This window comes from Taeniopygia guttata, chromosome 17, assembly GCF_048771995.1.
Source record: "Taeniopygia guttata chromosome 17, bTaeGut7.mat, whole genome shotgun sequence".
Classification (NCBI taxonomy): Eukaryota; Metazoa; Chordata; class Aves; order Passeriformes; family Estrildidae; genus Taeniopygia; species Taeniopygia guttata.
In genome coordinates, this window is record NC_133042.1 from 1,028,451 (window position 1) to 1,049,545 (window position 21,095).

A 21,095-nucleotide genomic window follows, 5' to 3' on the forward strand; every position below is an offset into this window, starting at 1 on the left:
CTATTTTATCAGCACAAACCTGTGCTATTTTTTTAGCTATCTCCTTGCCTGGCTCCCCCTCACCCCTGCCCAGTCTCTTCTGGGTCCTCCCATCTGCATCCAGCAGGCTGTGACCACCAAGGTCTCCACAGATCTTCATCTCAAGCTCATCCTTTTGGCACCACGAACCTCTGGATGCTCAGTGCACTCAGTGAATTGGTAAAATCTCTCATTTGTGATTCTTCTCAGAAAAGTGTTGATTTTCTTCGTAATTGCAAAAGATACCCCTCTATTCTACTCCAGAAATGTCCAAATTTGGAAACAAAATCACCACCTATTTCAAAAGCTAATTTCATGTTCTGAAAATGCCAAAGCATTATCTAAATAATTCTGAGACAAAACCAGACAGAAGTAAGTTTACCATTAAAAAAAAAAAAAAAAAAAAAAAAAGTGCCACATTAAAAATAAGCATAAAATTTAAATTCACCCAACAATTCCAAAGCATTACCAGGACCAGGGGAAGGGATCCTTGGGAGGATGTGCAGAATCCCCATGGGAATGAATGAACTGACTTCACTTTCCAGAGCTCTCTCAACCCTCATCCCTCTGAGCTTTCAGCTCCTGAGCCCCTCATGCTCCAAAGTGCAGAGCTGGGAAGAGTCAAAGAGTCAGGCTGGCTGGAGGGAGGGTGGGATGTGCCAGAGGAACAGGGATCTGGGAGGTGGTGAGAAGAAAGAGGCAATCTGTATCCTAAACCAGGGAAAAGTCAGTTAACCTGGGCTGGTAATCCAGTAATTCCTCTTCCCTTTGATTTCTCTTGACCATGAACTGGAAAAGTTGTCAAAACTGCTCTCCATGTCCATCTGAGCCACACCTGTGCCCCATTCTTCTCTCCTACCACTGCTGGACCTCTGCTTGTCCTTCCCCCTAGGAATTTCAGCTCTTCCTTGCTCAGCCTTAGGGATCTGTTCTCCTGCAGGTGGGCTGAGCTCAGCAAAGGGCCCCAGGTCTCCCCTTTTGCTCTCTGTCCTTCTGCTCCCAGCTGCTGTGGCACAAGGGACGCTTGTGCTGCCCACATGAGCCCCCTGTGCTTGTGGAGGTGTTTTCTGAGAGCAGGTTTCAACCAGCAGCTGTTGAAACCTCTTCAGTGTCCTGAGCCACACAGAACTAATGCTCACATCTGGTTGCACAATTTAAAACATCTTTCCCCAAGGCTATAATTAGACACTTTTAGTAGTGCTTTACCCAGTGAGCAAGGCCCCAGAGCAAGGCAGCAGCTGTGTGAGGCATGGCAGAGGAAAACCAGTGCCTGTGCTTAGGTTAAATAAATCACTCTAATTCCCATGTTAACTCTCATTGCCACATCTAAGCCAGGGAAAATAGCAGAGCCTGGTCTGAAGCCAGGAGTGAACAGGGGCTGAGAGCTTTAACAGAAAGTTTCAGCAAGTGCCCTGAGGTGCCTGTGCAGTGACAGACACCCAGCATGGTGTCACCATGGCTCAGCACGGACAGCCCCCCAGGCTGCTCTTTCCTCAGCAGAAAAAACCCACATTTCAACACTTCTGTCCACATCTTGGTGAAAAACAAATGGAGAACAACTGTGAGGAAAACTTCTCAGCATTTCCACCCAATGTTTCCATTGGCTTTAGCTTTACTAACAGTGTAATTGCACCTTCCCTTTGACACAAACCCACGAGACAAGGCAGGAGAACCAGCAGCAGGCTCCTACAAAAACACCAGCACACCCACCAAATCAGTGGAAGTTTCTTGAAAACAGAACTTCTGTCATTTCCAGCCAGATCAAACAGTAAGAGGTAACAAGATGCTCTGGAGTATGTTTGGGAAAGGGGAGTCCCAAATTCACCACCCTTGTCAAACGTCTTGGCATTAATTGGATTTCTCTTCCTGCATGAGCTCGTGTTCTGAATAAAGCCCTTGCTTCCCCCTCAGGTTTGCAAGAGGAGGAAGAACACTTGTCCTCCTCCCCACCACGGCCATGCTCAGGGTGTGGCACTCGGGGCTGGCTCACACCACCAGGCTGGCACAGACCCCACACCCCAATGCCAGGAACCAAACACACTGTGAGGCAAAGGAAGAAGCTCCACCTGCCAAAACATCAAGGCCACAGGGCAGAATCTCCAGCAGAGACCACCTGTCCACCCCTCCCAGCCCTGCTCGCTCCCCGTTTCCAACCTCTGGCCACAGGAACTGGCTCTGTGCAGGTGTTTACTGAGCTGAACCCTGATGACAAGTTTTTCTGTGTGTAAATGTAACTTAAATATGGGTTTATTTTCAAATCTTGGTCTCAAAACACGCTCACAAAAACTCCCTGAAGACTGAAGAATATGAAGTGATTTGGCAGCCCCGGACTGCACGGAATCCCCTGGATGATTTCTGTTGCATTTAAATCTGACACCAGAGCCACAGAAGTGATGCATTTTATTCTTTGACACCTGGACTCATAATAAAAAAGCATTTATTGATGAAAATTGCTCAGAGGGCAGGGCAGCAGGGCTGCAGGAGGGCAGTCCCTGCCTTTTGCACCACAGACATCCATCACACTTACTTTGTAAAAGCGGGAAAGGATTTGAAATCAGGGGACTTGCGGTTTCTGTAAAAAAGAAAGAAATTTAAATATTGAGACTGGCAGAGACCTCGCTGCAGTCTACACAGCTCTGCCTATTTGCTCCCCGGTCCTTATCCCTACTCCACACTTCCAGAGTTATCCAGGGCAGGGCAAGATGGGAGCTCCATTTAACACAAAATCCAACATGTCTAACATGTCCATTTTTCCCCCTTGCTCAATTTCCCATGGCCAGGGCTCTGCATCTTCCCTGTCCAATTTAAAATATCCAGAGATTTTAACACACACCCAATGCTGCAGCAATGGAAACAAGGGGGGAGGCCAGCAAAAAAAAGTCATGAGGCAAGAAACCCTTTAAAAAAGCTTTCTTTGGTGCTCCAGCTGCAAATTCCCAGTTTCACAATGCAGCTTCTTTAAACTAAAGCTGGGAGGGAAAACCGGCGTGTTCCACTCTCCCTGGATACCAAAGGAGAGAGTTCCTAAGCAGTGCAGTTACTTCAGGCTGAGAATACACATTTCCTACACAGCACACCTTGCAGGTTGCCTTTCTGTAAGGTGTCACTGAAAACTGGGTGCTGGCTGCCCCTTGGGCAAGCAGGATTTGTCTGCTTTCAGCCCCAGTGCCCTGGAGCAAAGCAGTGATCCCAGCCCCTCAAACCATGTGCGGCTTCCTACAGTCCCCAGGTGAGGTCCTTTAGGGTCAGACCCCTGCAGTGGGGCAGAAATCATTAATTATTAATGTTAAATATTCAGTCATGGACTCAGAGCATTTCCAGAAGGGTCCCAGTCCAAGGCTGTGAGCTGGCACATTCCTGACTGAGGACTTGGCCTGGTTTCCTTGGAAGGAAAACCACCCTCAGGAACTGCATGGGTCAAGCACAGTGAGCCTTCCTGCTAAACAGCCACAAGTGCTGAGGACCTGAGCTGCTGAAAAGGGCTCCAGATGGCAGTGCCAGCTCGTAAGGAATGGAGATAAAGGCGTGGATGATGCTGGGCAAAGACAGGACTGGACAGTGCTGTGGAAAGGGGATGCATGGCAGACACCAGCTCAAATGGAATGCTGCTGTTCACTTCACACATTGTGATCAGCCAGCTGTGCTCCAGCTGCTCCTGCAGCTGCTGAGCTCGGTACCTGGGGCAAGATCTTCACTGAAACAGGTCCCTAACCTGGTCCTGCTGAGCAGCTGAGCAGGGCAGGCTCCTCCAGGCACCCTTCTCTCTGTGTGCTGGGTCCCTGCTCCCTCAGGGAATACATGTGCCCATGGCACTGCCCAGGGCTCCAAGCATTGCACGTCAGCTTTTGAGGGGCAAACCCCAACTTCTCTGTCCCCTGAGAAGAGAATCTGACCTGGAGCAGGCACAGAGCCCAGCAGTGGCACAGAGCACTTAAAATAACCCAAGAAATTCTCAGAACCACCTCTGGCTGCTTTCCAGCCAGAAGTGCTAACACAGTGTCCTCATTCTGCTTGGCTTCCTACTCACATGGAAAGCACTGTCAGTATGAAACAGCAGTTCAGATACTCAATACAACACTGGTTTATGTGAAGGAAGACTCTTAAGATTTTTCTGGTCTTCATATTTTTAATTGGAACATTTTTTTTAATCCATGCATTGCCCGGTTCCTGTTACAGCACAGTCACTTCCACTAAAGCTACCTATCCAGGTAACAGTCATAGAAATGCCAGAGTTTGACTGATTAATGAATAAATCACCTTGCACTGGGGCTTTGTAACCTTTCCCTCCACAGATTCTCCAAGCAAAATGAGAGTTCAGGTTTTTCTGCCCAGACTTTGTTCTCTCAGGGACTTTCCTGGCCCTGCCCTCCCCAGCCCCAGCCCAGTATCTGTGCTTGCAGACTGCAATCCTCAGCCCTATCCCTGGCTGTGTGTCCCAGTTCTGCTGAGTGCTCCTTGCCTCAGTGCTTTCATATGGATTGCCTCAGTTCTTCCCTGCTGTCCCAAAGCTCTGGAGCAATTGGCAAGATATCACCCACAGAGACTGGCTGCTGAGTGGTTATTTTAACCCAGATATATTTCTTCCTGTCTGCAAGTTGCCTGTTGAACATGAGAAGTCTGGAACAGTTTAAATGAATGTGGCACCAGAAATAAACAGTTCATTCCTAGAAACCTCAATTCCACACAAATGCCCAGTGGACACAGTGACTTATTTATACAACCAAGCAAAGTGACACTTCCTCAGCTGAACCTCTCCCTGGGTGACTCTCATTCTCCTGGTGGGAACTGCACTCAGCTGCTGACCCTCCTTCTGGGCACAGCACTTCAAGCTGGTTTGAAAATGCAGCTTTGTCTATTTGTGCAATTGTGCTGCCCCATCACCCTGTGCAGTGCACAGAGTGGGAGCTCACACAACAACTTCCTCTTCCCCTTTTCCTCACTCCTCAAATTTGACCATTGGTTCTCCCAACTCCATGGAGACACGTAGCAGTCACAAACCAACCCCAGATGAGAAAAGAGAATTACCAGATTAATGTTAATGGAAGTTGTGTTTGTGCTGACAGAGCCTGAGAGGCAGCTGGGTGAACCTGAGGAGGCAGAGGCACCTGAGGGCTGGCTGTGCTAATGTCACACTGCAATCAGTAATCATGAATTATTATGTCCCAAACACTAAAGCCACACTCACCCACCAAAAATGCCATCTTAAAAGTGTTTTTTGCAGCAGAACCCCCCCCCCCACACACACACACACAGATGGGCTGTGTGATGGCTGGACTACAGGGGGTGAACAGAAGGGGATGTATGGCCACACCAGGGAAGAAAGATGGTGATTTCTAAAAATCTACATTTAAAATCTAGTCCCATGTCCTTTCAATCTCGACAACAGGAGATTCTTAGGCTTTTCCAAGCATTTTTACTCTATATCAAATGTAGGAAATAAAATTTTTTTTTGTCTCAATCTCATCTCAGCTTGGCACAAACTGATTCAAGAAAAGAAGACATTTCCATTGACCCTCTCCCCAGTCTGGAATAAACAGTGCTGGAAAGCAAAGCTTCCCAGTGTAAATAGGAATGAAAAGTGATGACATTTTTAAAACTCTAAATGCTAAAATCTGTTGCACTGGAAGTTCTTACAGTAGTAGTTCCCTAAAGCAGCAGATGAAATTGAGACATATTTATACAGCTTAAATCAACCTCGAAAGTTCAAAATATTTCCCAATTCCCTACATAATTTTAACTGTTCTCTTTCACACCGCAACATTGAGCAAATTCAGACTTCAACAAACACTGACAATTTCAATTAGATTTCCCCTTTGATGGCTGTATTTGAAGGTATTGAAACTAAAGAGCTTTTTTCCTCCTTTTTTGTTTTTCTTTTATGTCTTGGATTCTTACAATTCCCTTAATCTCTCTTGGCCTTCATTTCACAGAGGAGTGCCCAGAAAAAGGGCTCAAGTTGCATTAGGCTGTAAACACTTGAGTTAGAGATGGTTCTTGTCCCTCAGGATGGTCACTGTCCCTGTCTGGAGTCAGAGGAAGGGAGATCCCAAAGCCTGGGAGCCCTGTGGTGACAAAGGGCACCAGAGCAGGACCCAGCCCCAGCCAAAGGCTCCTCTCCAACCACACAGGGATGAACAGGAAGGCAGTAAGCTTCACTGTGGCACACAACACTCAGCTCAGCCCCTCTCTGGGGATTTCCCTACCCATGCTCAGGCTGATCATCACTGCCTTTTACATTGCAGAAGCTAGCCTTGAAATATTGTCTCAAGGCCTCTTGAGAATTTAAAACACCAGCATGTGTCAAAAGTTGGCAGAACGGCCCCTGCCAGGGAGGGTTCCCTTGAAAGCAGCTTTATGGCACCCTAAGGAATAACAGCTTCTGCTGTTCATCCCAGTGAGCCAATTCCATGCTTCAGGATCAGGTCATGGCACTGCTTTCTGCACCTTCCTTAGCTCAGCAGTGGATGAACAGAAGTTCCGTGTGACTTGGGACCTCTGCTGCCTGTGCTCCCAAGCTGAAGGGAGCAACTGGAACATTTTAGCAGGATGCTATTTTTAAAGCACTGTGGAACTTCCAGGTTTCATCAAAAAGCAAGTTCAAGTGGCTGTGGAGACCCTTTCCATGAGTACAAAGAACTCCATCCAATCATAATGTGGATGACAGCTCGAGCCCTTCACCCACGTGGGTATTCTCAGAGAGAAACTGAAAGTTTCTAGCTAGGCAGAAGCCTGAGAAACTGTTGAGAAGAATGTAAATAAGGTTCTTTATCTCTCTTGTTGTTCACATTGTTTATAGTTAGGTTTTGCTACTGTACATCATTCACTGCACACCAACAGTTTGAGATGTTTTCACTTCAGGACCAATAGAGTTGGTCTGCACGAAGCTCTGTATAAAAGAGCAATGTATTTTAAAATAAACCAGTTATACTCTCAGCCTTCTGAACAGTCTGTTTATTCCTGTCCTGCCTCATCAGCATCACACCCACTCCCTGTCTCCATCCCACCCTGCTGGGAGACAAAGCTGGGACTCACATCAGGTCCAAAGCACAGAGCTGTTTTTTGGGCAGCCAGATGCCAGGTACTGCACTCACTGTCACAAGAACTGGGGCTGTGTGCATAGGGAAGAGACATCTGAAATCCAACATTTTCCATCCTAGTTCCATTCTTATTTCCACTCAGGACTCCCTACAGCACTGCAGCCCCCTGTATTTTAGGTGATTTTAGTTACTCACCTCCCTGTTCTGCCCCTCACTCCAGACACCAAGGGGTCTGTGCTGCAGCAATCAGGATGGTGACACAGAGAAAAAGCAGAATGTCCCCAGCTGGGTGGCCTAAAAATCTCCTCCTGCTCTCTGGTATCTCTGTATCCAAGCCTGTGACACAAAACTCACACCCACAGAGAGCAAGAGCCATCAGGCATTTAACAAGGCCAAGCCACAAAGCTCCTGGCTGCTCATCTGGGACCTACATTTACCTGGTGACTATTCCTTACAGCAGCAGTTTGGTGACAAGCAAACAGCAGATGGGAGTGGGAGGACAGAAGTGTCCATCCTTCTGTCATTGCCCACCACATCACCACCACCTGCTTCCCTGCCTGGGAGAAATCTGCTGGCTGGAGCACAAGAGAGGACAAGCCAATGGTGCCAGAATCACCCCAGAGTTGCCATCCCACATATGACACTGAGCCCCACGGGGTTTGTCCCAGCCACTGAGACACAGCCATGGAAAGAAGGAAAAGGAGGAGGCAAGGACATGTCAGCTCTTTCAAAAGGCAGCTGCAGAGAGCTTTGCCTGGAAGCTGAGCACACAGAGCTCTCCAGGCCTCTCTGACCACCAGTGACACGCATGGTGACTGGTGATGCTCACCCAGGCTGCTGTCAGTGAGGCCACTGGGACTCCTGAGAATTGGAAGGAATAAGAGGAGAAATGGCTTGGTAAGGGCTGGAAAAGAGCACTGAATGGGACATGTGGGAAGCAGCACAAAAAATGAGCCAAAGGGGGAAAACAAGTTTGGGGAAGAAAAGAAGATGCAGGACAGAAAGGAAGGAAAAAGGGAAGAAGTTTATACATCCCCATGCACCAGCCTGCCTTGGAGGAGCATGTCAGCTGCTTAATGCAGAAAGCAACTACCTCCAACCAGAGCCCAACTCCCCTCAGACCAGTCCTGAGCAGCTCACTAGAGTTCCTAGCCAGGTTTCCTGGCTCAATCAGAGGTCTAGGTGAATACCTTGCAACTCCTCTGCAGCCTGCCAGGCCCTCGACTGCGCCACTAAAGTAAACTGACACTACACCTGGTGCAGACAGAAACACTCTTTACAGCAAAACAAGAGGAGCAAATCACATGAAACTTGCTACTCAGCTTGTAAGAATTTCTGGCTTTGCTTTGGTTTTTGCTGTGAACTTTCACTCATGTGCTTTAAATGTTGCAGCCCAGAAAGAAACAGATTGAGGAGGATGAGTGTGATGTGAGCTGTACAAGGAGATGGGAGAGTCTGGGAGATGTGTCACAGCAACAGGGGGTCAGTATTTAATAGTTCAGAAAGAAATGAAGTCTTGGACTGTTCAGTACAGCCACTGCTTGTGTTTCTGGTCAGTGTTTCCTGGACAGGTTCATCTCCCCTCCTGCAGAACTTGACAAGAGCAGCCAGCAGGTTTCCAATGCAGCTTTCTTGGCTTCAGGAATGAGCTGTCTGATGGGAAGAAAGATATTTCTGCCTTCCTTTGTTGGCTGTACAGGGTTTGACAGGAATAAATTAGGTACAATCTCAGGCTGCTACTTTCCATGGGCTCCAGAGGAGTCAGGGCCCCAAGTGGTGTGTTGGCATTTACAGGTGTACACTTTAAGGCTTTGAAACCCTTGAAAACACTGGCAGTACCCACATAAGACAAGACACGAGCTGCTGAGAGGCCAGGACCATGTCCAGGGCTGCAGCCAGGCTGGGAACTCTGAATTCAGTGACTACACTGCCTTGAGTCATGGCTGACAGCCACGCTGGGCTGACAGCCCAGGGTCTGGACAGCCCCAAGGACTCCTGCCTGTCCAGAAGGAACAGGACTAAGGACCTGAAACAGAGACAAGCTCACCTGATGGGTTCTGCTTACACCTCTTTTCTTTAGGTTTTTCTGTCCCCGAATGACCAGCTGCAATTGTGGTGAACGATGGATTAGTACAGAATTTTTCCCCAAAGCACAATACACAGTATTTTAGCAACAAACAACTTTTTTCCCCATTCCCCATCACCCACTCTGCTACCACATACGGTTTTCCACCACCATACCCCTGCTTTTCAACATGGTTGCAGAAAGCCCCTTACTTGGCTTCTGAGGCAGATATAACCCCCAACAGGCACTGTGTAACCTGCTCCAGGGAGATATCCCACCCCTTACCTGTCCATTCCAGCCAGAGGCACTGCCAACACCACATATTCTGCTTCTCTTGGATGGGGAATGGAGGGAAGCCAGGCTTTTCTGCTGGCATGCTATTTATCTCTGCAGCAAGATGCTAAAATTACTTTTCATCTGCTTTGTCACTTTTGCTCCAATTGGGGAACATGGAGAATGGTAGGGGCCCACTGGAAGGCCAGGCAATATACAGGCAGGATAAAAACCTTGCACAGAAAACCACAGCTGGTGGACCTGAACAAAATTGTCTAAGCCATTGGTTATGTTCAGCTACTACCACATCCACTTAACACTGCAAGGAAACTGCACAAGTGGAGGGGATTTTCATTCCTTCTAGCACATGTGTTTTGGTCTCACATACACACATCTGATTCACTGTGACCTCCATGCAGCGACTGCACAAACAGCTACACATTGGTCACAATGCCATTTAAATAAACTGTCACGCTTAGCATCACTGTAGCATGCAAACTGCTCTTCTATCCACAGTCCTCAAACTTCTGCTTGCAAATGTCTTTGCTCCACCAGGACTGCACTGATACACAGACAGCACAAGTACTGCTTGGTCTCCATCCATCCTTTCTCCACATCTTGGCTCCCCTCTGAAAAATGATGCTCCAGTACCTGGTCCTTGGCAGCAGGAATCCCACATCACCTGTTTGACAGGGCTGGGGTGCCAGGAGCCTGGGGAGGAGGGAGAATAAGGCACTACTCCAGGGGGGCTGGCTGCCTGTGAGCTTAAACAAGGTACCCCATAATACATCAACATTCATTGAGCATAGCTGGATCCTGCTTGGAGAGGAGCATGGAAGCAGCAGGAATGGGTGACCACACTTACCACTGGAGTTCTGGGAATTGCTGTTTGTTTCTTCAAAGTTGTTTTGCACTTTGCCTTCCACTCTTCTGCTGAAAGCACTTTCTGCTGGGTGGAGAACAAAGCAGGAATGGTGACTGGTCAACACTGGATGCAGAACCAGGCAGACAGGAGGCAAGATATGCTCCTGTGCCACATAATCACAGACCCTGAATACAGCAGAAAGGTCAAATACCTCATTTTGGAAGCAAATGGGCCAGATTCAGTCAAGGGATAACAGGTGGGTATTTTTCTTGAATGACTTCTGGCTGAGGTGGCCTGGATTGGCTCTTAGGGAGCCCATGAACACCAGTCCTGACTGAACCAGAAAGGTCATGTCTTCCTCCCCTGGAAAAAAACCCAACCCTTACCTTACTCTTCCTTAAGGCAACAAGCAGCCCTTAACGCCTGTGAGCACAGGTGACCAGCGTGAGACTGAGCTCAGGGCCTCAGCACCACACCAAAGTGTCACCAACAGAAGCACTGTGCCAGCTTTCCTCGTGCCTCCCAGTCACCTGCACTCCCTTCCTAAACACCCTCCTGGAAATGCTGCAGCAGAGGCCTGAAGGGCTGTCTCAGGGCCTGCCCACCACGTCTGGAAAAGCTGTGGAAGATCCTCTGGCTCTGTGCTTCCCAAGAGGGCCCTTGTTCCCAGAGCCCCCCAGGCCTGCTCCTGGCAGGGCCCTGCTCTGCCCACTGCAGCACAGCACAGGGCAGCTCCCGGTGACTGCACTGCAGGCTCCTCCAGGGCACCCAGGGGCTCCCTGCCCTGGCAGTGGCCACAGAGTCCTGAAGCATCCCTGCCCAGCACAGCTCGGGGCCTCCCACCCCGCTCAAGCTGCGTCCCTCAGCACCAGCTCAACAGAGCAAGGGGCTCCTGTCTCACTTCACCGTGTCTGCAATATCCAGGCAGATGGATTTCCTGTGCTGGCTCAAAGGATAAACTAGAGATTAAAAGGAAAGGAACTGGCCAAAGCAAGCTGTGTGGCCTGTGCTGCACAGGCCCTTGCCCTGCACTCTCACTCTGGAGCCCACTGTCCCTGAGGGGCTCACGTGGATGTGGCCTGGCTTGGCTCTGCCGGGCCCAGCCTGCACACTGGGCAGGGCTGGGGCACAAGTCTTTCATTCAGGAGTGATGAGGACTCCTGAAAAGTGGTGCCAGACCATGATTTTATTCCTGCAGACCACTGGAGTGGTCAGAACTGCTGTCAGGACTTAGCAGAGGCCCCAGGTCCCTGCAGGCTCCCAGGGCTGCAGCGTGGCTCACACACGTGGGCTTTGGGGCTACCAGAGACCTGAACTGCAGGAAGAGCCCAGCCTGTGGATTTTAGCCCAACCAGTCCTGAGTGGACCCTTCCAAGTCCTGAGCAGGCTTCTCAAACTCTCAATCAACTACACTCCTGACTCCTAAACTTTAGGAGAACAAGCAAACTTGGTAACCAAATCAACTGAAACAGAAACACATCAAACAGGGCTGGAAAGGAACTGGAAATATTATTTACCTTTGCCACTTGACAGATAAATAATAGAAACAAGTGGCCTTAAATAACAGGAAAATCAGATGGACACAAAATTGCTTGGATCAACCTACCCCTCCTAAGAGACCCAGGTTCAAGTCCTGGCTTATGTCACAAGTGGAAGTGAGATGGAGGTCTCCAAAGACCTTTGTAAAGAATTTGCATGGTGGTTTTGCCTTCATCCCTTACCTTCCCCTGCAAAACCTCCCCCAAGTGTGGCAGTAAGAAAAATCTGGTTTAATGCCCCTGCTTGGTGCCCTTCCCACACTGAGAGGACAGCTCACTCTGTTCTCTCTCCTTGTATTGGAACCCTTTGAATGTGAAGTAAAATTCTGATCTTGGAAGCTATGGGTATGTGTTATCCAACAAAACCCATCCTTGTTCAGCATCCATGGCCTCTCCCACCACAGCCTCCTCTCATACTCAGCATCTGTCCATGCCAAACATTCTAGGGGTGTTTAAACTCCAACTGATGGACCAGCCCTTCTTCTGCACCCAGATGGAATCTCTATCCATCAATCCCACAGACTTTAGAGGGTGCTTCCCAGTGTACTGTACATGGCACACTATGTTTCACACCCTACTTATTAACTGCTATTTTTCAGTAGTCTTTGCTTTCTTTTTTAAAATTTTTTTTGGTGTTGATCTTATTCAGGAGGAAACTGAGACAAGGGGAGGATCAATCCTAATTGCATTTTCTATCTCATCAATAATGGTTCTGAAATACTGATCTTTCTGTTTCTCTCTCGGCAGTTCCTGTGGGGAATGGAGCACTGTGAAAACACCTGTACTTCATTTCACTTCCAAAGGCACAGGCCTAGCACTGAGAACATCACCTTGAGAGAAACAAACACTAAATGCCAAACAGTGCTGAAAACCAAGCAAAAATCCCTGTCCTTGACAAGCCATTACAGCAATCCTTGTCAGGAAGCTCTTCTCAGTTTGTGACACCAGGATTTGAAACAGGGTCTTTTGGACCTTGTGGTTACCATGATGTTTAACAAAAACAACTTGTCACTGGGAAGGGATTATAAAGAATCTAATCCCCTCAACTGCTTCTGGGAGCAGCTTCTCTGGGACAGTCATGGATGGAGCAGACTGAGGCCAGGAAGGGTCAGAAGCCTATCCAGGGCAGGACTGGACAGCGGGCAGCTCAGAAAGCTGAAAGGCAGTACCTGTGATGGCCTTGCTTCCTGGGGATGCGGAATTGGGAGCGCGGAACATCTGGGACTGGGAGGCGGGCGGGACGCCGGAGGGCGCGCGGTGCAGGAGGCTGGAGCAGCGGTTTATGGACGCTGGGGATTTTTTGCTGGACTGGTTCGTCTGTGTCTTCACTGCCACGAAGAGTGGAGATCGAGAGAACTCTGGATATGAACACTCAGAACTAGTGCCTGCACAGCCAGGGAGCTCCCAGAGCAGGGCCTGCTGGAGCTGCTGATCCACCCAGCCCCTGGGACAGAGCTGGGCTCCCCCCTTGCCCCAGGGGATACTGGGGAAGCTCCTTAGTTCCCTTCCACACCTCTAACTGTGCACGACCAACCCATTCCTGCTCCTGCAGGAATCACCCCATCCATCCAGAAGCACTGTGTGATTGCCACGGCCTGGCTGGAGGCACCTGCAGCTCTGGCCTCCATTTATATAGACTGAATTTTGATAACAGGTTTCTAAACTACTCAGATCTCTGAGTTGTGAGAAGTTAAGATCTTTGTCTCCTGAGCCTTGAATAAATCTTAGTGATCTCCAGATACATTCCTTGTCTCTTTGACCAAATACAAAGGAAAGGGAACTATTGGGAATGGAATGGAATTAGGAGGCAGAGTGAATAAAGGCTTTTGGTCCCATCTCCAGACTGGTGACATGTGGAGAAATTCTGAATATTACTGGGATATGCTCTTTGAATGCATCTATATTTTGGTCTCTTAAGCACACAGTGAGGATCACCAGGAATTGTCAATGCCAAAAGTCATCTGAAACACCTTCAGGACAGCCCTTCATATGGGCCACATGGATTAAATAAACCATTATAAAAATGGAGAAACTGTCTAAGAACCTCCTACACTCCTAAGGGGTCTCTTCTATGGAAAACTGGATATGGGTCCTGAAGCCCCAGTCCTACTCCAACCACCTGTCATGAAAATCACTAACAAAGAAGGTTCTCACAGTCCCAGCTCCCTGCCAGTGATTTCCACAGCAATACTGTGGGACGTCTAAAGGTGGAGGGACAACAGCAGCACCTGCACATCCTACACAGCGTGAGTGAGAAACACTCGTCCACCCCGAGCAGCTCTCAGGGGAATGCCACGGCAGCACCACAGGCTAACTCTGAAAGAGGGGAGAAGTCCCCCAGGCTGGGACAGGACATTCATTTTCAAAATCCCAGGAGACTTTACAGACCTTGACTGTGGCTGGCTCTCACCTTCATCAGCAGCACTGGGGACTGGGAGTGTGTACATTCACAGGGGGTTGCAGTTCCAGGGGTTTTGATTCACTTGTTCTGACACACAGCCTCAAGCTGACATTTCCTACATGTCAGTTTAGCTCTGCAGGAAATTATGCACTGGTTTTCTCACAGTTTAGTCAGGATACTTCTCTGCTTGGTCTCCAGCCAGATAAATAGGCAGAATGCTTGTTTTGCTCTCTATACTTCCTTTCAATCTCCTTGGATAATCCTCCTCCAGCTGCTGCCAAACTGCCAGCAAAAATGTAGTCAGATATGAAAATTTCCAGCTTGTGGATCATCTGCTTTCCATGAGGAGCGTTCCCAGCAATGTCTGCTTTATTCCCCATCAATGCCATGAGAAACAGCCATCAGCAACTCTTCAGTGTCAGATACAGAGAGCATCACTGCACATCCTCTGCAGCCCAGATGCTGCTCTGGGACCTGACAACAAAAGTCTCAAAGCTATGATGACCTCCAAAATTTCTTCTTCCTCCTGAATGAAACAAACAGTATGTCTTCAAACTGAGACCCCACAGAGAAGGCTGCTCCAGCTGACACTAGGCAGAGAGAGTTTTGAGCAGCAATGCAAGACGGCCACAGGAATATCCGTTCTAGCAGTCTGGAGGAAGCTAACAGCTCATTGGGAAAAGAAAATTCAGTCTGTAGTTCATCAGATGCCAAACTCCCTTGGAAGGCTGAGCAACACAGGTAGAGAGCATCACATGGCTCTTCTGCTCTACTCTGGAAAAGTCACCTTCACTGTGGAACTCACAGCCTCAGGCTGATGAAAAGGCCAAGCTGTTTTTAAAAATGAAAATCCTGAGTTGCTGGATGGCCACAAAAAACCTCCTGCCTCAAAATCTGCAGCAAGACTGGAGACAGCACTGTGGGCAGCTGACCTTGTAACTGCTGCTGTGGAGCTTTTCAAACCCTCTCAGAAGGCAGCGGAGACCCGTCCCAGTGGAAGCTGCAGTGATGTGGAGGGTGACTCTCACGGCATGGTCTGCAGTCAGTCAGCTCAGGGCTTTGTGCTGCTGCCCTGCACATGGCCCAGGCTGTGCTGAAGGACACACTTCGTGCAGGAGATGCTGAGAACAGCAGCGGCTCCAGCCTGGCAGCAGGAGAGCGTGGCCACTGCTCGGCTGCAAAGGAGCTCCCAGGGAGACGCTGAACAGGCTGAGGTGCTCCTTGGGGAGCAATCAAGAATTTCCAAGGGGATCAGGAAGGCACTTCTTGACCCAGTGCTGGTGCCTGCCCTGCCCAAGGTGGAGAACAGACTGGAGAACACTCAGAGGAGAAGACAAGAGGATAATAAAGGACCAAGAACAGCAGAGTTTACAACAGAAACACAAGTCAATCCTGTGATTTAACCAGGGCCTGGAGAGCAGGCTAGGCCAGGTCTAGAAAGGACAGACACTCGGTAACTTAATCCTCCTTCACTGAGCAGACAAGGTTATAAATAGGACCCAATGCTCAAAGCCACAGCTGGCTAATTTTAATCTGAATTTAATGGAGGTAATAATTCATCAAAATAATTACCTTACGCAATTGCTGCATTTTCTGTCACTCAAAAGCAAGATCAGATGTCTCTCTAAAGCATATCTGTGTGAATTCAATCATGGCAATCCTACAGAATGAGTTTCTCCAGGCAGTCCAGAGATCACAGTAGTCCCTCCCAGCTTTCCTGGTTTTGGGAAAACCTTAAAGTACTGTGATTGGCAAGCTGTGGCAGCAAGAAGAAAATCTGGACCACAAATCTACACACTACCATGATGCACCACCACAACAGGGACCAGATTGTCTCAGCAACATTATTCCTTCCAGGTAAAAATTCTGGTCAATAACTTGTGTATGGTATTTCTTTAGAAAGGTCTAGTCAGGATGCGTAGGGAACCATTTTGAAGGTTCAGATGGAACTATACCATCATCTATGGATAAAAAACTGAATGTGCTGGAAAATGATTTCTTAATAATGGCCTGAAATTCCATACTCTGAGCAGATACCTTGGCTGTGGCAAACGGGTCTTTCCAAAGGAAAACCCCCCTGCTCAAACCTATCAAATTTTTAATATGTGTCTTTATACACAGGAACAGGTGGAGCCTGTTGCTAAAACACTGGGATCAGACTGGGAAAAGCACCTGAACTCACATTTCTCTCACTGAACTGGTGGAAGCAAAGATACACCATCCAACTGGAATCTGGAGTTGGCTTTTTCCTTGTTAGGCAGGGTCTGTGTGGAAACCAGCTGTGCTACCAAAATGGCATCTGCCTTAATGAAACACTGCATTTAAGTATTTTGGATGAATACATTTGATCCAGTGTGCATCCAATACAGGAGGGAATTGAGCAGCAAGCCTTGATGAACTTCCTTGAGCATCTCAGGTGTCAGGGTGGATGTAGGTCTGTCTGTCCCCTGAAGAGCCAAGAATGATCCCAGGGATGGAAAGACCCATCCCACAGAGCCAGGGCCCATCCCACAGACCCTGAGAGAAGTGAGCAAAGCCCAGAGGTGACAGCCAGCTTCATCACGGAGGTCATCAGGAAGTTCATGGCAATGAGACAGGTGTGTGGCCAGGCTGGCAAGTCAATCCACAGGTCAGCAGCAGGATCAGCTCTGGTGAGGTCAACCAGGACCAGTGATCCTCAGGGAGGCGCAGGGTGCCCAGACAGGGCTGACGTCAAGGTGAGAATGCAGCTGTGGCTTGGGGTACAAACCCATGGGACCCAGAGCCAGGCATGGGCACATCCACAACCGAACCGAGACCAATATCCTACAGAGCAGCTAAGGCAGGTGTGTGGATCAAAGCAGGGCTGCAGCAGGAGTTGGCTGTGGGCACAGTCCCATGTGGGGCTGCTCAGGGCCTTTCAGAGCTCTGAGCACTCTCAGGGCCCTGACGTGACTTTAGATTTCCATCCTGGAAGCAGAGCCATGGAGAGCTGTGCTGGTTTTACTGCTCTCTCCCCACACTTCCATGAACTAGGAATCTGCTGCCATATCTGCAGGTACCAGGCAGAGGTGAATGCACACTCCTGAGCCTGACTCAGCAAGCTCAATCCCACTCCTGGTGCATTTATAGCCAGTTCACATCCCGGGTGCCTCAGGTTCTCTCTACACTGCAAACTCATCACAGAGTCACAGAATGCCAGATGACTTTGGGTTGGAAAGTATCTGAAATATCATCTTGTCAATCTCCACTACCCCAGAGTGCTCCAAGCTCCATCCAGCCTGGCCTGGGACACTTCCAGGGGCAGCCACAGCTTCTCTGGGCACTCTGTGGCAGGGCCTGCCCACCCAATTCCTAACTAGATACTGAGAATTTCTTCCCAAAATCCCATCTAATCCCATCCTCTAACAGTGTGAAGCCATTCCCCCTGTTCTATCACTTCATGCCCTGAACATTCTCTCTCCATTCTTCTAAACAATCCCAGCAGCCCAGCCCCAGCAAACGTGGTTCTCAGCTCCATCTTACAGAGCAGCCAGAGCCTGAAGGAGAACAGGAACATCACTGAACCCTCCCCCATGAATCTCCATTCAGAAATGTTTCTAAAACTGGGACAATGAATGTGCCTACAATCCACTTTTATTTTTTGGAAACAGCCTCTGACAGCCTTCTTTGAAAGAGTGAATATGTTGACAGAAGCAGCATAAGAATATTATTCTTAGATTCACAGCCCAGTTCTAATCTTATGAAAAAGCTCCTACTCCTCACTCAGAAAAGGGAACTTTGGAAGGAGACATTTGGCATTAACAATTCTAGGGAAGACCATAGCAGAGCTCTTTTGCAGACAGCAGCTATCCAGCAGCTCTGACCAGAAATTATCCTGCAAGATGGTATTGAAGCTGCAGGATATCATTCCTTGTTTTACCCATTTTCAATGACTTTTCATTCATTATGACAGAAAACCAGAAACACAGGCTCTGGAAGGGAAGTTTGCACTCCAGCAGAGACCCAGAAAGCTGAACTGGTGATGCTGAAGGCCTTTCCTCACCCATTCCCACTATGACTGAATTTTCAGCATTTGCCTCATTCTCACAAGAATGAGACCAGGGTAAAGACACAGTCTCAGATTTACTTTTTCTGACTGCAAGGACCAAAGAAAAGCCAGCTGTGCTTTTCAACAGTCAGGTGTTAACAGCTGCCTCACAGGACCTTGGATTTTGGGAAGAACAGAGTCTGAGCAGCAGAAAGGTGTGAGGATGTACTGGCCAGCCTGCCTTGGGAGCTCATCATGCCCTCTCCCATATCTTCATCTGGGTTAGTGGCTTGTCATCATAAATCATAAATCTTACTGGTCATGGGAACTAGGAGAGGAAAAAAGAGGTTTTAAAAAAAAGGACAAAGAAAAGTTATGGGGAGGGGGTTAAGCTTTATGAAAATACTATCTTCATCTGATCTTGAGTGTCCACATAGTAAAAGATACTTGAAAGCACTGGAAACCCATCTGCACAGCTCAGGGCTGCTGATCTAGTCTGCAGCAGGGACAGCTTCTTTTCTTTTGCTGCAGCAACAACAGTGCAGAATGGCTTCAAGCCCAGCACTCAGAACATGCCTCCTCCTCCTCCAGAAGCGGAGCAGGGCCTGGGGGGGGGGCACTGGAACTGTAGGGCCCACTGCAGACACACTCCTCCCAGAGAAACACAGCTGGGGTTTCTTTTCTGCTGGAGAGCCTGGACTGGAACCAGCAGCTCAGCTATTACTACAGCTGGCTGGGAAGGTGGGAGATATCAGTGGCAATAAATGGCCTTGAAATGGGAAGCACTGGAAGTTAAGAATTAGCTAGAGCTGAGCAAACCCCAGTGCTCACTGCACACTGCTCCTGAGCTCTCTGCAGGGGGAGCACAGACCTCAGAGCCCTGCTGTCCAAGGGCCCCTCTGTGGCAGGAGATGGACCCACTGCTGGTCACCAAAGGCTTTGCTGAGGGCTGAAAACACCTCAGTGAAAAGGTGGAGCTTCTAGGGGCAGGCAACCACAGCAACAACTGCAATGTGTGCAATCACAAGCACTGGGGCAGGTGCTTCAGCAGATGGCGGATGACAAGATTAGCTTTGTGATGATGATGTTGGGCATGTATTTTACACCCTGCATCTTCTACCATGGTCCATATCCAAGCTTTAGAGAACCTGCATGGTACCTGTCAAGAGCCACCAAACCTTAAAAGCGAGAGTCTGGTGGACCATGTTCCCATAAACCCAAGGGTGCCTCATTATAATCCCTTAAAAACCCGATTCCCGGGGATTTTGGGGTGGAAGCGCCCCCTGCCGGCTGCAGCTGCGGGCCGAGGAGCTCAGCTCATCCCTCATCCATCCCTCATCCTCCTCTCCATCATCCCAAACCCTGCAGCAGCACACCCCGGGCACTCAGCAAAGCTCAGGGCAGTGCTGGGAAGGGAGCAGAAGTTCAGCAGTAAAGAACTTCTCTGCAGACTTTGAAAGTATTGAAATCTAACAGGGAGCAAAAATTTCTCTCAACATGTTTAGTCACATTTTGCACCAAATTATACTGAACTGCTTGTTAAAGCCTCCTCCCCTCTGTGTGGGGAGTGCAGACCACAGTGCTGTCCAGTTTGTTGACAACTACCTTGTCCTGAGCTCCCTGAAATAAATAATCTATTGAGTGTGATCCAGTAGCAAGCTGCTGAGGTAATTTAAGTGATTTTGAAATCAGTTTGAACTCACTGCTTGAAATAATTCCGCAGAAGCTCATAGCAAGATGCTTCTTCTCTAACATGTATGTTCAGTTACTATTTAGGGGAGCATAAAAATGTTGTGCATCTCTTCGGTTAAACAAGAGCCTAAACCATCAACCCCACAAGGAACATGTGTAGAATTCCCTGGGCTGGGTAGGAGCTCAGAGACATTCCAGATCTAACAGTGCCCCTGGGAGAGGGGATCCCAGCTCAGCTTTACAGTGCTCAGCACATGATCTGTGTCCTGCCCGCTGCAATCCCCCAGCTCGGCGGAAGGATCCCAAGAGTGAAGTGTGTCCTGGCAGCCTGGTGCTCCCCAGAGCCCTGGAGGTGCCAGCCTGCAGCAATACTCACTGATGGGGGCGTGCAGAGCCACGTGCTCTTGGTAGGGAGTGTAGTACTTGTACTGCTTGCCACAGAACTCACAGGTGTAATTGCCAGTTTCTGTGAAATGAAGGAGGACAAAGGTCAGGAAGGAGGCCAGCTCTCTTACACAACCCCCAGTTTCTTTTTACAGAGAACCTGGTCAGGTCACACAAACATTCCTCATGCATGTGGAACTTGCCTGCCCTGTAATCTACACGTCCTTTTTCCAAGAAAGGAAACAGTTCAAAACAGAGGGAATGGACCATGCATAAGAAGTCCAGTAGATCTGAACAAGCTTCAGAAGATTACCCCAAAATTACAAGTAAGTGTGCAAAACAAGGGAGAGAATCCAGTTCTAAAGTCTGTATTGCAGGTGACACAGTTCTGTCCTCTGGTTACAGGTCTGGGATGTGTGGACAACAGTAACAGTCAAACCAGGAAACAAACAGTCAAGTTCAAGTATTAGAGAGCTTTTATTTGGGATTGTGGAGTTCTCTTACAGGAGAAGGGGCTTTTCTGGAGTAACTGTGCTCATTCCTGCTTTGGGGACACTGGAAATAATGGAGTGTAACCACACACTGAGAAGTGTAACCTCCTCCTCTTGCCAGTGCTGGGAATACAGAACTGGCAGCATGCAGCAAGACGAAGGAAAACCCATGGATAATCAAATGTTTCCAAAATGGAAAATTCAGGGAAATGCTTTGGCAAAACCTGGTATTCTCTCTGTTTCCCTCTGCTCTGTTTGAGGAGCCACACAAAGGCAATGTGAATGAATCACCTGCCAGCTCTCAGTGCACCTTCAAGCCCTC

General features: G+C 48.7%; 1 protein-coding gene across 15 annotated transcripts in view; it reads right to left on the reverse strand.

The window, feature by feature from the left end:
* ZNF618 (zinc finger protein 618) overlaps nucleotides 1-21,095 on the reverse strand; it is a 151,155-nt gene that overhangs the window by 17,580 nt on the left and 112,480 nt on the right. For 8 of the 15 annotated variants that reach the window (XM_072936771.1, XM_030286947.4, XM_041719795.2 and 5 more), the window contains 5 exons: nucleotides 20,275-20,364; nucleotides 12,966-13,154; nucleotides 10,259-10,342; nucleotides 9,103-9,159; nucleotides 2,546-2,590 (listed from right to left, as the gene is read on the reverse strand). In XM_072936771.1, coding sequence (XP_072792872.1) covers nucleotides 2,546-2,590; nucleotides 9,103-9,159; nucleotides 10,259-10,342; nucleotides 12,966-13,154; nucleotides 20,275-20,364 — 465 coding nt within the window. The remainder of the gene's footprint in view (nucleotides 1-2,545; nucleotides 2,591-9,102; nucleotides 9,160-10,258; nucleotides 10,343-12,965; nucleotides 13,155-20,274; nucleotides 20,365-21,095) is intronic. The other 7 variants (XM_072936764.1, XM_030286948.4, XM_030286946.4 and 4 more) reach the window with 5 other exon arrangements.